General features: G+C 41.0%; 1 protein-coding gene across 5 annotated transcripts in view; it reads left to right on the forward strand.

Annotated features, from left to right (window-relative positions):
- The window catches only part of TENM1 (teneurin transmembrane protein 1), a 910,925-nt gene that overhangs the window by 767,143 nt on the left and 130,202 nt on the right, over positions 1-13,580 (forward strand). For all 5 annotated transcript variants that reach the window (XM_068956568.1, XM_068956571.1, XM_068956570.1 and 2 more), the window contains 4 exons: positions 5,042-5,241; positions 6,708-6,918; positions 10,416-10,517; positions 11,587-11,781. In XM_068956568.1, the coding sequence (XP_068812669.1) occupies positions 5,042-5,241; positions 6,708-6,918; positions 10,416-10,517; positions 11,587-11,781 (708 nt within the window). The remainder of the gene's footprint in view (positions 1-5,041; positions 5,242-6,707; positions 6,919-10,415; positions 10,518-11,586; positions 11,782-13,580) is intronic.

Genomic DNA, 13,580 nt, shown 5'->3' on the forward strand with positions numbered 1-13,580 from the left:
TCTTGATTATGTTTCCTTTAGGAGAACTCTTACTGAAATTACCGGAGTGAACCAAGCCTTTAGGAAAGTTATGTTCAATGCCAAAACAATTGCCCTTCTATTGTGAGAGATGGGAGATTAGAGAGGCTCTCTTTTAAGGCGGGAAAGGGGAGACCCTATCCACCAAGTCCCCCATTTATGCAGAAGGCTTGATGCTGCGCCTGTGTCTCATAGACCAAAGCCAGTCTTAGGCATAAGTGAAAATCTTTGTACTGACAGGCCAGAATATGCAGAAGGATAGAAATCCTAATGCTTCTAAAGGCATCCAGTCCTTTAAGGCTTACGCTAAAATACAGCATCCCTGTCAAATCCTGGCTCACCCAGTCGTAGTGAATGAGCCCACAGGAATCTGCTGAGGTTTCACATAATGACTGAGCTGGTCTAATCGCTCCCCGCTGCCCTGGGACAGTGGGGCTCTCGCCCCGCTTTCTCACTGTGCACCTTTATGGCTTCCCCAGGCGCCTGTAGGGATTGTCTGAGGTGTGAGTGAGTCGTCTCAGTTTGCTCTGCAGGCAGAAAAGGTTTTGGAGGAAAGTGGATAGTCTTCTGCCTCATTAGCGAGCCGAACTGGTTCTTCTAAAGGGACAGACAAGTGCCAGGGTTGGCACAGGACTGTGCGACCAGGAGTGTGGAGCAGAGAGCAGGGCAGCTTGGAGAGACGCACGGTTTCTTCCTCTCAAATCCTTTTGTTTAATATTGCTAAATCACCTACCCCTATATTAGTTAAAAGCTCTGACACGTATTTCCCATTCACCGCCACGTGATGACAACCACGACAATGCTTTATGACTGTAGGAAGCAGATGGCCCTCCCATTTCTTCTTATAATACTTAGAAAAAAGAAAAAGCAGATAAATCAAATAATTATATCAGAGAATAGTGAATGGGAGTATAATACAAACACCAGTCATTTGAAGGATGGTAAAGCTGTCCTGAGAGCTCTGCAATGATATGAGATCTCCAGAGTTTTCAGTTTCCAGAGCAGAGCAGCTGTCCAATTTTGTGTATGCCAGCTAAGATCTGACTCTAAATATGAAACAAGGTGGGACTTTGTTGTACCAGTCCCTCCAGAAGGAAGATTACATCCCACAACAGTAGTCTTACAAATCAATGTGGCACAGCTGCTAAGAGATCATATAGGATAAATGAGCAGTAATAATTATTATTTTCCATTATTTCTTCCCTTAGAATGGATTGGCCATGAATTACAGTAAACGTTTTATGCACTTTGGTATTGTTGTCCGGGTGCACTGTGGGAAATACCAACCTACCTCAAACAATTTTTCACAACTACGTAAAATAATTTTGTCAGTAGATTACAGATTTAACAAAGCATTTGGCTTCCGAAGGAGGAGGTGCAGGAAAAACATCGAAACATGGTCTTAGAAGTTAGATGCTTGAAAACAAAAGAGGCGATGGGTGGGTCAGTAGTGACTGAATGTGGTAGATAAAGGACAAACAAATCCCCTTGCCCCAAACAGTCCCAACCTCACGTGAAGCCGCAGGATTTGCCAAAAACACTGAGGCATGGACGTATCACTGAGGGCTCATCAAGCACTGTCAGAGACTAGTGTTGAATGCAGTTAGACTGTTGTCCCACCTTGTCCCCTTCCGTCTTTAGGGGTAACCTGTAATCCAGGGCATGCTAACCGGGCGTATACACTTGGGAAAGCACAAGAAAAAAGCATGCGAGCTTAGTACCAGGCATTGGTACATGGGCTCAGGGTCATTTCTGCTGCTTTTTTTTTCTCTTTCCCCCCTTCTTTTTTAATAGATACCAGTGATTTTATTCCCAGTGCTTGCACCAAATCCTCCATATAGATGTGGTGAGAAGGAGTATTTGGAAACAGGCAGCTCCTTTCACTTCAGCAGTATGCCACAGAAAGAGTTGGTGTTTTGCCTCTAACTTGGAGCCCCTCGTGCGATTTCACAGGAATAAATAAGTGCTACCAGATACTGTGAACTGCCAGTTTCCCAGCTCTATGTAACTGCACAGGATGCTTTGCCAGACTTTGAAAGCATATATTTTAACTAATCTTTTAATGAAAATCAAGTTGACAAACCAGCAAGTCAGATTTCTTTAAGAAACCATTTTATAACATACTGACCCGTGGCTATGAGTTAACATTTTAATACATAGCAATGTGATTAAAAACTCAGACGTCCTATTGATGTTGGTATTTACCCAGGGAGTACAAGAAGATTGATTGTTTCAGGATCAGCAATAGTCAGCATACGGGTACGTTCTTGTGAAGATAATTGGCACCATGCTGTTCAGAGTTTTACTTTCTTGAAGCCAAAAGAAAGCTGTGATTAGGAATCAGTCTTAGAGTTTTAGACTTACAAAGAAAGTGTACCTAGAAGGAATAGGAAAGATTTAACACCAATTGGTGAGATTGGGAGCTATATCAGGAATAGAATGTAGATAATTAAATGATACTTTTTCATAGGAATAATGCTGTTATGAGAAAGTTGTTTTGAGAACAAGTGCAGGACTTGTATCATATTGGAAAAGCTTATTTCACAATGTCTTTCAAGAAAGAGCAAGAAAGCCTAAGAGAATAGTCTGCAAGTAGTGTATCTTTAGATGGCTTGTTTGTAAAGCCACATACCTGTGTCGTGCAAGTAAGCATAGAATCAGAGCTGAAGTGTTTTTCTGTGAAGAAGAAACAATGGCTCACTGAATATGAAAACATGCACTTCAGACCTGGCTCTTACAGTAGTCATTTCATGCTGTGTGGTTATCTGAAAAAATAATACATGAAAGGAAGGCATGCTGCAACTACATAGTCTCAGTGGACATATATTTTTTCATGTATGTTACCCTTGTCAATAGCAACGTGCACTTCTTTCATACATAGAGAGATAAAACTAAATATAAGGCATGTGATTTTTTTAAAGATTATATGAAATTATTGCTAGAACAAAGGCATTTTCAGCCAAATGTGGAAAAACTTCTGAGATACGTTGTTTTGAGCCTTAGCAACACTAACACGTCAATTAAGAAAAATCTGATAGCGTCAATTAGTGAAAATACTCTTTCTCAAAGGATGCCTGTGCCCTAACTAAAGATGCGATGATTTTTATTTTCAGCAAAGAACCAGGCCTTTTCACTTTGACAAACTGAAAAGCAGTTACTAGATTTTTAAAGGACCTTGAACACTGACCAATAATGCCATTAACTTCAAAAATGATACTGTATCCTTGAAGCTCCACTTAGTGCTCTGCCATCTTGTAATTGAATCTCATTAATTACTGTGTGTCAATATCACCAAAAAGTTCCTTAGTGTTTTATTTAACCCAAGGTAATTGCTTGCAAAGAATCATTAAGTTTTAATATCTCTGGAGTATTGGAAATGGGAGGGGATTTAAATTTACATCAGCCAAGTAGGATCTAATGTGCGGGTTGGGGCAGGAGGAGATACACCTTTTGTACCCAACTTCATTAGAAGCTTAAATATGTTTTCAAAACTGAAGACTCAATGTTGGGGCTTTTTTCCAAAAAAAAAAAAAAGAAAAGAAAAAGCATTGTTAAAGCAGCAGTTTTAAAACATTTTAACTCATGAACTAAGTAACAGGTGCATTTTTTAGAGTTCTAGAAAATAAGTTTTGTGCTCTAAGAATAGACATTTTTATGTGGCAAGATGTTAAAAGTCACTTCTAGTTCTTGCCTTAGCTTTGTTTTTGGCGACACAAAGCAGCCATAAAGCTGGAAGATCCAGTACCCTGAGAATTGCTCCTGCCCTGTAAATTAAAGTCCCTATTCATTAAGAATGCTAAGTACCTCCTACACTAGTTAAAACCTATGTAAGAGCCCACTGAGGATCTTGATGCTATTAATATGTTTAGGGAAAAGCTGGCCATAGCTTTGCTACTGCTGTTTTCATTTCCAGTGGAAATTTACAATATTTCAGGTAGATTATGTTGTATTGTATATTTATATGCATTATTGTAAAAAGTGAGATTCCAGTCATTTTTGATTGCTCCTCTTTGGTTTTCATCCTGATGTTGGAATGAAATGAAGCGTAAATAGCTAAGACTGCTGAATTCAGTTTTCTGCTCTTGGGTGCTTCTTGGGGGTAGGACCTTATCTTGCTTTTTTTTAGTCAAGAAGATGAGTTTTGCAAATCTTATGATGTAGTTACATCCGATGTTAGCAGGACTGAATCCGTGGCTTGCAGCTTGTCAGGATGCTGATCACTGGCAGGCATTAAACGCATAAAGACAGTGATACAAGCCAGCAAAGCAAGCCAGCTCCAATTTGGTTTGGCAATGACTTCTTCACACATTCCATTTCCCTTTCTATTTCAGCTCTCTCTTACCCTTGTGTAAAGTTGCGCGCTGTAGCTGTCTGCAAATTTATTGTTAGGCATTATGAAATTATGCCAATTTTCTCCATAGATTTAATGCCTGTCCCTATCCTTATGCCCTTGTATATCCTTTTACGCAGAAAGACCAAGCAAAAACAGATGTTCTTTATTTCTCTAGGACTAGACTATCACTGCCATAATAAAATCATTAGGAATAGTGGTGAATAGAAATCCAGGCTTGGACATGGTCTCTGACCTACCAGATTTGATGCATTTTCTGTCTTCACCAGTGTCCATTTGCGTAGCTTATGCAGTAGCCCTTCGGCAGTAGCCTGGACAATGTGCCTCTCTGGGCATTCGCAGTTGCATGGGTTGTGTTTGCACAGCCTGATGTTCTCATATGAAGACTTGTGTTTACCTCACAGCACTGGGACTTGGCTATAATCAGGAGCATGTTCTAAGATGTGCAGGGCAAAAACCCTCTGCAGTGTATATTGCTGTAAATATTGCAGGCAAGTTTGTTTAAATTTTTCAGTTACTTGCATAAAAAAAATGCAATAGGTTCAGTGAAATGTCCTCAGTTTAAGGGTTGGTTTCAGTATATTCCAGTGTATATGTATATGGGTCTGACCTATTATTTTTACCCACTATGAATATGGCGACTGATTGTTTTCTTTGTTTCTGGAAAATTAGTGTTTCAGAAGGGACGGGCCATAGACACAGGAGAAGTTGAGATTGGAACACAAGTTATGCAGACCATCCCACCCGGTTTATTCTGGCGCTTTCAGATTACTATACATCACCCCATGTACCTGAAATTTAACATTTCACTGGCGAAGGATTCTCTGCTGGGAATTTATGGCAGAAGAAACATTCCACCTACTCATACTCAGGTAATTAGTAATAAAGTAATTCTGTCGTGCTCTACGTTTTCAAACGGCAGAGTGGGTGCTAATGTTCACGATGCACTTTCAAAGCACAGAGGACGGAAGGAAGGAACTGGATTTAACCACAAAAAGTGGGGGGGACTGTTCATCCCTTTCTTTTACTGAGGTCTAGCTATCCCCTCAAACTGTGCTCTTTCAGCCTGAGGGACAGGATGGTACTAGAAAGGTCAGCAATTCTGGCCACCCTGTAGGAGTGTGGAGAAGGCTGGATGGGTGCAACTGTGTAACTGTGAGGCACCAGCACCTTCTGTGGGGGCAGTGGGCTGGTGTGCCAGATCGTTCAGAAATGCTCTAGTCTTTTCAGTATTTCATCTCCATCAAAGCCAACAGATTACATAGTGTAAAGATCTAGTAGGAAAAAAGCTGTTTCTAATTCTGATTTCTAATATGAAGATTACTTCTAGAGATTTTGCAGGAGAAAGCAAAGCAATAAGCTAAGCAATAAGAATATGCAGTATTGCTGGTCATGCTGAATCATTTTTTAGACTTAACATATTGGCATATTAAACTATCATTTGTATGGATAATTAAGAGATTTACCAGTTTTGTTATAGCAGGGCCACACAGTATGTAGTGAAAATACAGAAATACAGGAAATCATGGAAAAATTGCCTGGAAGAGACCTCTGGAGATGATCAAGTCCAACTTCAAAAATGGTTCACTAGAGTTTTCATCTCCAACGTGTTAAGTGCTGTCATTGGCTTTAACTGAAGCCTTCAGTTGAGCTGAAGTTGAACTTTTCTGAAAATTAAGCTGCAGAATGCCTAGAAAAAAATAGAGAGAAATATAGCCATCCCTTAAACAGGGATTCATAGAAAGGTTTACATCCCCTAGTGTCTTTGAGGTTACTTGGTCTTAAAGCTGACAGTATCCACTCCGTTAAGTTTTCCTTTTTTCAGTGTCACAAAATAGATGCTTATTTGCATCGATAAAACTACATATAAAGAAAAAAGTATATGCATATGTTGATATGTGATATTTAAAGGGACAAACATTTAAAAATCTGGTATAGACTAATAGCCTATTTAATCTGTATTTGGCATTTGAGATTAATCATAGCATTACCTAGGCACTACAGCTTGGGAATTCTGGAATTGTTCCCATTAAAGAGATGTAGTTTTTGAAGTAAGTCTGTTGGATTTAATGGAGCAGGTCTGAATTTACCCAGCTGTACTAGAGAGCAAGTTTTGACGTCAGATTTCTTACTTGCTATATGGGTCTTTTTATGTGGAATGAAGGACTGAAGCTAAATGGACCAAGTTATGCAACTTCTATTCACATTGGTGAATACTTATTCAATCAGGCAGTTCCTCTGAAGATTTCAGTGGTTTATCCCTGTTTGACTGAGACAATGCAGAGTAGATTCTATAAAAATTTGCCAGGTGGTTAATTTTTGCTCACTATTATTTCAGTTTGATTTTGTAAAACTGATGGATGGAAAACAGTTAATTAAACAAGAACCAAGAAACTCAGAGGAGCCTCCGCAAGCTCCCCGGAATCTGATCTTAACTTCATTGCAAGAGACAGGTTTCATTGAATATATGGATCAAGGAGCTTGGCACATGGCATTTTACAATGATGGAAAGAAAGTGGAACAAGTATTTGTACTAACTACAGCAATTGGTAAGGACAGTTACAATAAAATTGTTATTCTGATTTCTGTGGTGGGAAACTGCATTTGAAAAGATATTGTTGACCTTGATTCCAGCTTCTCTTAAATGTACTCTTAAATAAGTTCTTTTTCAGTGTAGTTTACGTGACCTCGGTGGAGTAGCTTCATGCTTATGCCAATATTAGACCAAGTAGCAGCATTTGTATGTTAAAGATGGATATTACCAAATTAATTACATTTTCCTATGTTTTAAGATTATTATATGCCAGCTTAAATATCTGAGTAATTTCTGGTGATACTGTGCTCAAAATAAAAAAGACTATGTATGTCCTCTCTATTTAAATGGGAATCATAAATCCTACAAAAATTATCCAGACTGCAGGTTCTTATTTGCATTATTTTAATCATTTAGAAAATCTAAAAGGCAGCTTTTGTGGGCTTGGTTGTGGCTGTTGTTTGTTTGATAAGAGAGTTGCTGTTATTTTATATGATTATTTCATTGCCCCATTTTGTTTGGAACACAGAAGGCAAATACAGGAGACAGTGTCCCGGTGGCGTCTTAAATCACTGTTGCCTTTTTAATAAATTAAGGTGGACAAATGTTTGCAACTTTACTTGTTGTCGGTGAGCAGTGCTCACACACAGGGTTTGTTGGGAATTTAGTGTCAGGTAAGTGTTGTAGTATTTATGACAGTGTTGGTTTGCTGTAAGATTTTAACCACTTTGCCCTTTAGTTAACCTGTTCAACCATATGTTTAGCAAGATGTCTTTACTAGTAATGGACATGCCATCTGCTCTTTAGAACAATTAGATGCTATTTTTACTAGATGGCAAATACTTTGTAGAAAAGGACAGTATGATTCAAATACCAAGATTAGGAAGGGCTTGCAACAAAATAATTCAAAAAAAACAAACAGAACTGTAGTGATGATTTTATGTGAGAAAGTTCTTATTCGCTATGTTTAGAAAAAAAGTATCTTTTACTACCAGGAGAGATGCCATTATTCAGTCCCATATGAGAAAGTAACGCTCAAGGAGTCTGTGGAGCGTCTTCACAGACACTCTGCGAAGAGCACAAAACCTGGCCAAACTCCAGCCCGGATCAGGATACAAACACCTTCCTCCTTGTTTATTCCTGCTGTTACACAGAAGTGTTTATACCGGCGTTTCTAAACAGTATTTCATCTCTGAGTAGGGTACCCTCTCCAAGAGAAAGCCACAGTTTGGTTCTTGTCCCGTTTGGGGAGAAGGGTGGCGTCGCGTCCCTCCTCCTGCCCCTTGGCGGGGCTGCTCCTGGCCAGGCAGGATCGCAGAGCGGGCAGCAGTGCAGGGCACCGGGCAGGCCGCGCTCCCCCTCCTTACACTCAGAAATGTCTGCGAGGAGGTGAATGGCGGGGAAAAGAGGGTTCATGCTGCAAGAAGCTACTGCTGATGCATTTGAAAATAATGCCAGCTATTGTGTTTTCGCAGTCTGTGTATTTTCTTCTGATGCTTCCCTTTCTACGATGGTTCTGTGTTTCTTTGGAGTTTTTCTGCCAGTGCTCTCATATTCACCAAAAAAAAAAATGAATTGCCTTCTGATTCTTGACCCTTCTCCCTACCGTAGGCTTTGGGGGGTATCTAGAGCTACATGCATATTTTCTCTCTCTCTCCTGACGAAGGAATCAACCGGGAGCACGGGTGCAGACACTGCGAATGCAGAGAAAGCTTGGCCGTGTCTCTGCTGCGTATCTCTGCCCCCGCGAGAAGCAGCCGTGCCCTCCCCTGTTAGGCAGAGTTTTGAGTAGCGGGATTTCAGTTATGTAAAAAAATCGCTTTTGCTAAGACTTCTGCTAAAGCTCCGATCAGACTTTCCCCAGGGCATTGTGTAATTTGCGTGCAAAACACGGCACACCTTGGGTAGTCTCACGGACTGAATGAAGGGCGTCCCAAACTGGGCCTTGTATCCAGAGGAATTCACCTTTCAAACCGTTAATTCTTCACGTCAGTGTAGGGGTGGCGTACCACGTGGTTCTAGAAACCTGAGAAGTCAGGCAAGTAGGTAGATATCTGCAGCATAAGAGAAGAATTGATTATGAACAATAATATGTGAAAATTAATAATGAACAGCGTATATGTGGAAAAAAAATTACTTCTGAAAAAAAGCTAATTTTTTGTCTTTGAAACAGACGTCCGTGTGTTGGTGGTGAGCAGGTGGTGAACTGCTATGTAGCAAAGGCACCTCCTTTGGTATAAACTGATAATCCGAAAGGAAAACAAACATTTTAAAAAACAATAGCATTTTCCAAGAGAAACTAATTCTTATCTGTCCAAGTGCCCATAAATAACATCAAAATCAACGTATTTCATTTATTCGTATTAGTTGAAGCATATGCTTATATCCCTTCTTTTGACAAGCTGAGTTTAAAAGTGTATCAGATTTGATCAGCTTAAATATTCCAATGGAATGGCCTTTCCTGAGAGAAGTTTCTCCTCCCAAAACATCTGCCGTGGACAGATACTCTTTGAAAGGATCCGGGTTTTCTTCTGTGTCCCCAGCAGTTGTTACTCTGCGGAGAATGGGTCGTGTTCCCCGTCTTCCTGCAGCCAAAGGTACTGCCCCGGCTCTCTCGGCGCCTGTGCCTGCACGTTAAATAGTCTTGTGGCTGCTCCGATCCCGCCGGTTTGTGACCCCCTGCCGTCCTGTGCCACCCTGCACTGCCTGCGGAGGTCTGCAGCCCTAGCGCTGGCTTACGCAGCACGTGGGCATAGTTTAGCCCTGAGTTTTCTTCTTATTCTTCACCCAGAATCCACATCAAGCCGTTTCATGAGGGCAGCCACTGAATCCCTGTAGGAAATACAGCTGTAAATTAAAAACAGCTAGCCAGCATGTAGATATGAGCTGCCCCAAGAAGTGCAAAGTTAAGAGGTTCCCTAGCCAAAACCGTGTGATGGAAGATGTACACGTGTAAGAGCAGAACTGAAGAGGGTTTTTTTCTTGAAATCTAGTTCTTACTCTTTTACTGCATTGAGCTTCATCACTTAACGTGAGATGGTATTTTTTCATCTGATTGAGTAGAACTGGAAATCTTTCCCTCCACCATGGAAGCCCACTCACCATATGAAGTCAGCCCAATGAACACCATAGAAAACAATTTATTCTCTAAGCAAGTTTAAAACAAATTACTTCAACAATAAAAGAAAGTATTTAAGGTGGGCATTTCTCAGCAAATACCGTGGTTCTTGCAGTGCTTTTAATGGTGGTAAATTTTACATGAACACTTACTTTAAAAGCTTTCTTGTGTAATATAAATGATGCACTTGTTATCTCCAAGCTGTCAAGGCAAAATCTAATATTTGTAAGTTGCTTGAACAGGAATTTTGTTTTATGCTCCCTATGAATGGAAATGGGCCTTTTACTGCCTCTGCACCTCTTTGAGATGTGTCCTGCAGAGTGGTGAAGATGCCTTTCATTTCAAAAGTCAACCAATTTCTGTTTTTCTTTGTGCCCAACTCTCTGGATAAATAGAAGTCCTGGATGACTGCTCTACTAATTGCAATGGGAATGGCGAATGTATCTCGGGGCACTGCCACTGTTTCCCAGGGTTCCTTGGTCCTGATTGTGCAAAAGGTAATCTCATATTAACTGATCCGCAGTGCATGACAGGGATCATGATTATTGTGTGTGACTGCTGTGCTTGCAAAGATTCCAAGTGATTAAGGGAGATTAAATTCCTTTTTCCAGCCAGATGGCAGATACAGTACAAGCACAGGCGTTGCAAGTCTCTTTATGCTGTGTTCTTGCTAAGGTGCCTCAACCACTTCTCCTTCAGTGACTTTCGGAGTTAAGGTTCCTCCATCGCTCCTTGCGCCCTTTCTTTAAAATACGTTTTTTAACCAGTGTGTTAGTTTAGCATAGTATTCACTCTTACTTAAAAGTGGCAAGCCAGCTGTTTCATTTTGGAGAAAATGGTATGAGACAATCAAACGCTTCCGTGGCCTTAGCTTGAATAGGATGTAGAAGAGAAACCTAAAGCAATTTAGAGACTGTTTTCCAGGATTCTAGGCAAAAACTTGCTAAAAAAAAAAAAAAAAGATTGTAAGTGAGTTTATTTCTATTTCATGTATTTTTGTCAGTATTCTCTGACATGTTCTTAATATTATGTCTGGAGAGTCTCATGTTTTTCTGCTGTTTCCTCACATTTAGGATTGACTTTGTATTTTAAGAGATTGGTTGGCTCAGAAATTGGTACTATGTTGTAAAACTAAGCTTCCAAATCACTGGTTTACACTCAGATCAGTAACAGCTCAAACTCAAATAATGTTAAGTCTGCTTAGAAGAAAGAAGAAGAAAAGGCGATATCTTGCTCCAATTCATTAGAACAAATGCTAACATCACAGAAAATCATAAGCAGGCCTCACTGTGCAAATATCAAGCGAGGCTAGTCATGGGCAGGAAACCATCTTTATCTTCTGAGATGTCCTGTTTCGGGTCAGAATTAAGGTATACTAGAGAGGCAAGATGAGGAGGCTTGTATTACTGTTACACTTCCTATTTCAAACATTTCAGTGCGTCACAGCCCAGAGTGGAGGGTTGAGGGGGCTGGAATTGAAAAAATAATTACGGAATAATAAATGCAAGAAGTGTTAATCCATGTAAGTATTTAAATACATTACAGAGGTCAATTTGCCTTCTTCAGATTCATGCCCAGTGCTATGCAGTGGAAATGGAGAATATGAGAAAGGCCACTGTGTATGTCGAAACGGGTGGAAAGGACCAGAATGTGACGTTCCAGAAGAACAGTGCATTGATCCAACCTGCTTTGGCCATGGCACTTGTATCATGGGAGTCTGCATCTGTGTCCCTGGATACAAAGGAGAGATTTGTGAGGAAGGTTTGTTAAGTTTCCCTGTTTTTAATTATCATTTCTCGTTCTGTCTTTAATCTGCCAACCTATTCTAAGTTTTAAGGTGATTAAGAACTCACATAGATATAAGAAACTTACTGTGAAGTGCTACTGTTTTTCTCAAAAGCACCTTTACTGTCTCATGGAAAGTAATGTTGGGATAGTAGGTTTGAAAGATAGAAGGCATTTAGGCCTCGGTGACAGTTAGTGGGAGTTCATCACCTAATTTCCAAGATTCGCATTTTTATTCTGAAAGATTAAAGCTGTTTAACGTTGTCTAATTAGAATATGTAATCACTGTAGCATGGGCAGACCTCTGAAATGCTCAGTTTCTCCTTCGGTCCAGGAGGACTGTAGTTCTCAGGTGATTTCACTTGCCTCCCGCCATTGAATACCAACAGCCAGGTCTGGTAGAAGTCCTTGCCTTTCAGCGAGTGCTGGATTCTCAGTCCTTCAGGCGTTTCCTGCAAAGTGGCCCTGTGAGCCAAGGATTCCTATTTTTGGTGAAAGTTGTGCGATCATCCTGACTTGTTTGTCTCTACTTTCCTTCTCTCAGACTGCTCGTACTTCTTTCAGGAAGGGTGGCTAACGCCACAGAGCCTCCTTACAACCAGTAGCCTAGTCCCATAGCGTGCACTACCAGAGCCTTTGCAGACTTTTTTTCCTTTGCCAAAGGCTAAGGGTAAGACAATTGGAAGATCATTTAAATGAAATACAATGTGGTCGTTTTCCAAAGTAATCAGTAGATCATAATCAGCTGTTCTCTTTCTTCATTCTGTTGCATCTCAGACTTTTTCTTTGAAGGATGTACTGACAGCAAACAGTTTCAGTTTACCAGAGTGTATTGTGTGATGCTGTTGTCGTATGTCATTTTTACTGGGAGCCTATATTCAGGGTACTAAAATGGCATCCTTTAAAGCTTGGCTAATAAAAGTGGGAAATTACAAGAACGAGTAATTGTACTTTAGCCGGTTATAGTACCGATGTGTGTCTGCCCTCATCTATAGCAAGAAGCAGCTGTCATTTGCCTTTTAGCGTTTCTGAGATAGCTCATCAGCTTACAACTTACATGTGCATAGCCATGAAAAGCAGAACCGTTCTTCATGCTTGCCCTGATTTGATGTTTTTTTCAGTAGCCCCTCACCCTGCAGCTAGTGACAGCACAGTTCATGCCTCCTGTTGCGTAGGTTTTAGGTGCTTCTTTTGAGTAAAACACAAAGGAAGCTCTTACGTGGCCTGAATTACAGAATCACAGAATCACAGAATCGTTTAGGTTGGCAGGGACCTCTGGAGATCATCTAGTCCAACCTCCCTGCTCAAGCAGGGTCACCTAGAGCATATTTCCCAGGATCACGTCCAGACGGGTTTTGAATATCTCCAGGGAAGGAGACTCCACTGCCTCTCTGGGCAACCTGTTCCAATGCTCTGTCACCCTCACAGTGAAGAAGTTTTTCCTCAGGTTCAGATGGAACTTCCTGTGGTTCAGTTTCTGCCCGTTGCCTCTTGTCCTGTTGCTGGGCACCACGGAGAAGAGGCTGGCCTCATCCTCTTGACACTCCCCCTTCAGATACTTGCACACGTTGATGAGATCGCCTCTCAGTCTTCTCTTCTCCAGGCTGAACAGGCCCAGCTCTTGCAGTCTTTCTTCAGAGGAGAGATGCTCCAGCCCTCTAATCATCTTGGTAGCCCTCCGCTGGACGCTCTCCAGTAGTGCCGTGTCTCTCTTGGACTGGGGAGCCCAGAACTGGACACAGTACTCCAGGTGAGGCCTCCCCAGGGCGGAGGAG

The sequence above is a fragment of the Struthio camelus genome, chromosome 11 (genome assembly GCF_040807025.1).
Source record: "Struthio camelus isolate bStrCam1 chromosome 11, bStrCam1.hap1, whole genome shotgun sequence".
Classification (NCBI taxonomy): Eukaryota; Metazoa; Chordata; class Aves; order Struthioniformes; family Struthionidae; genus Struthio; species Struthio camelus.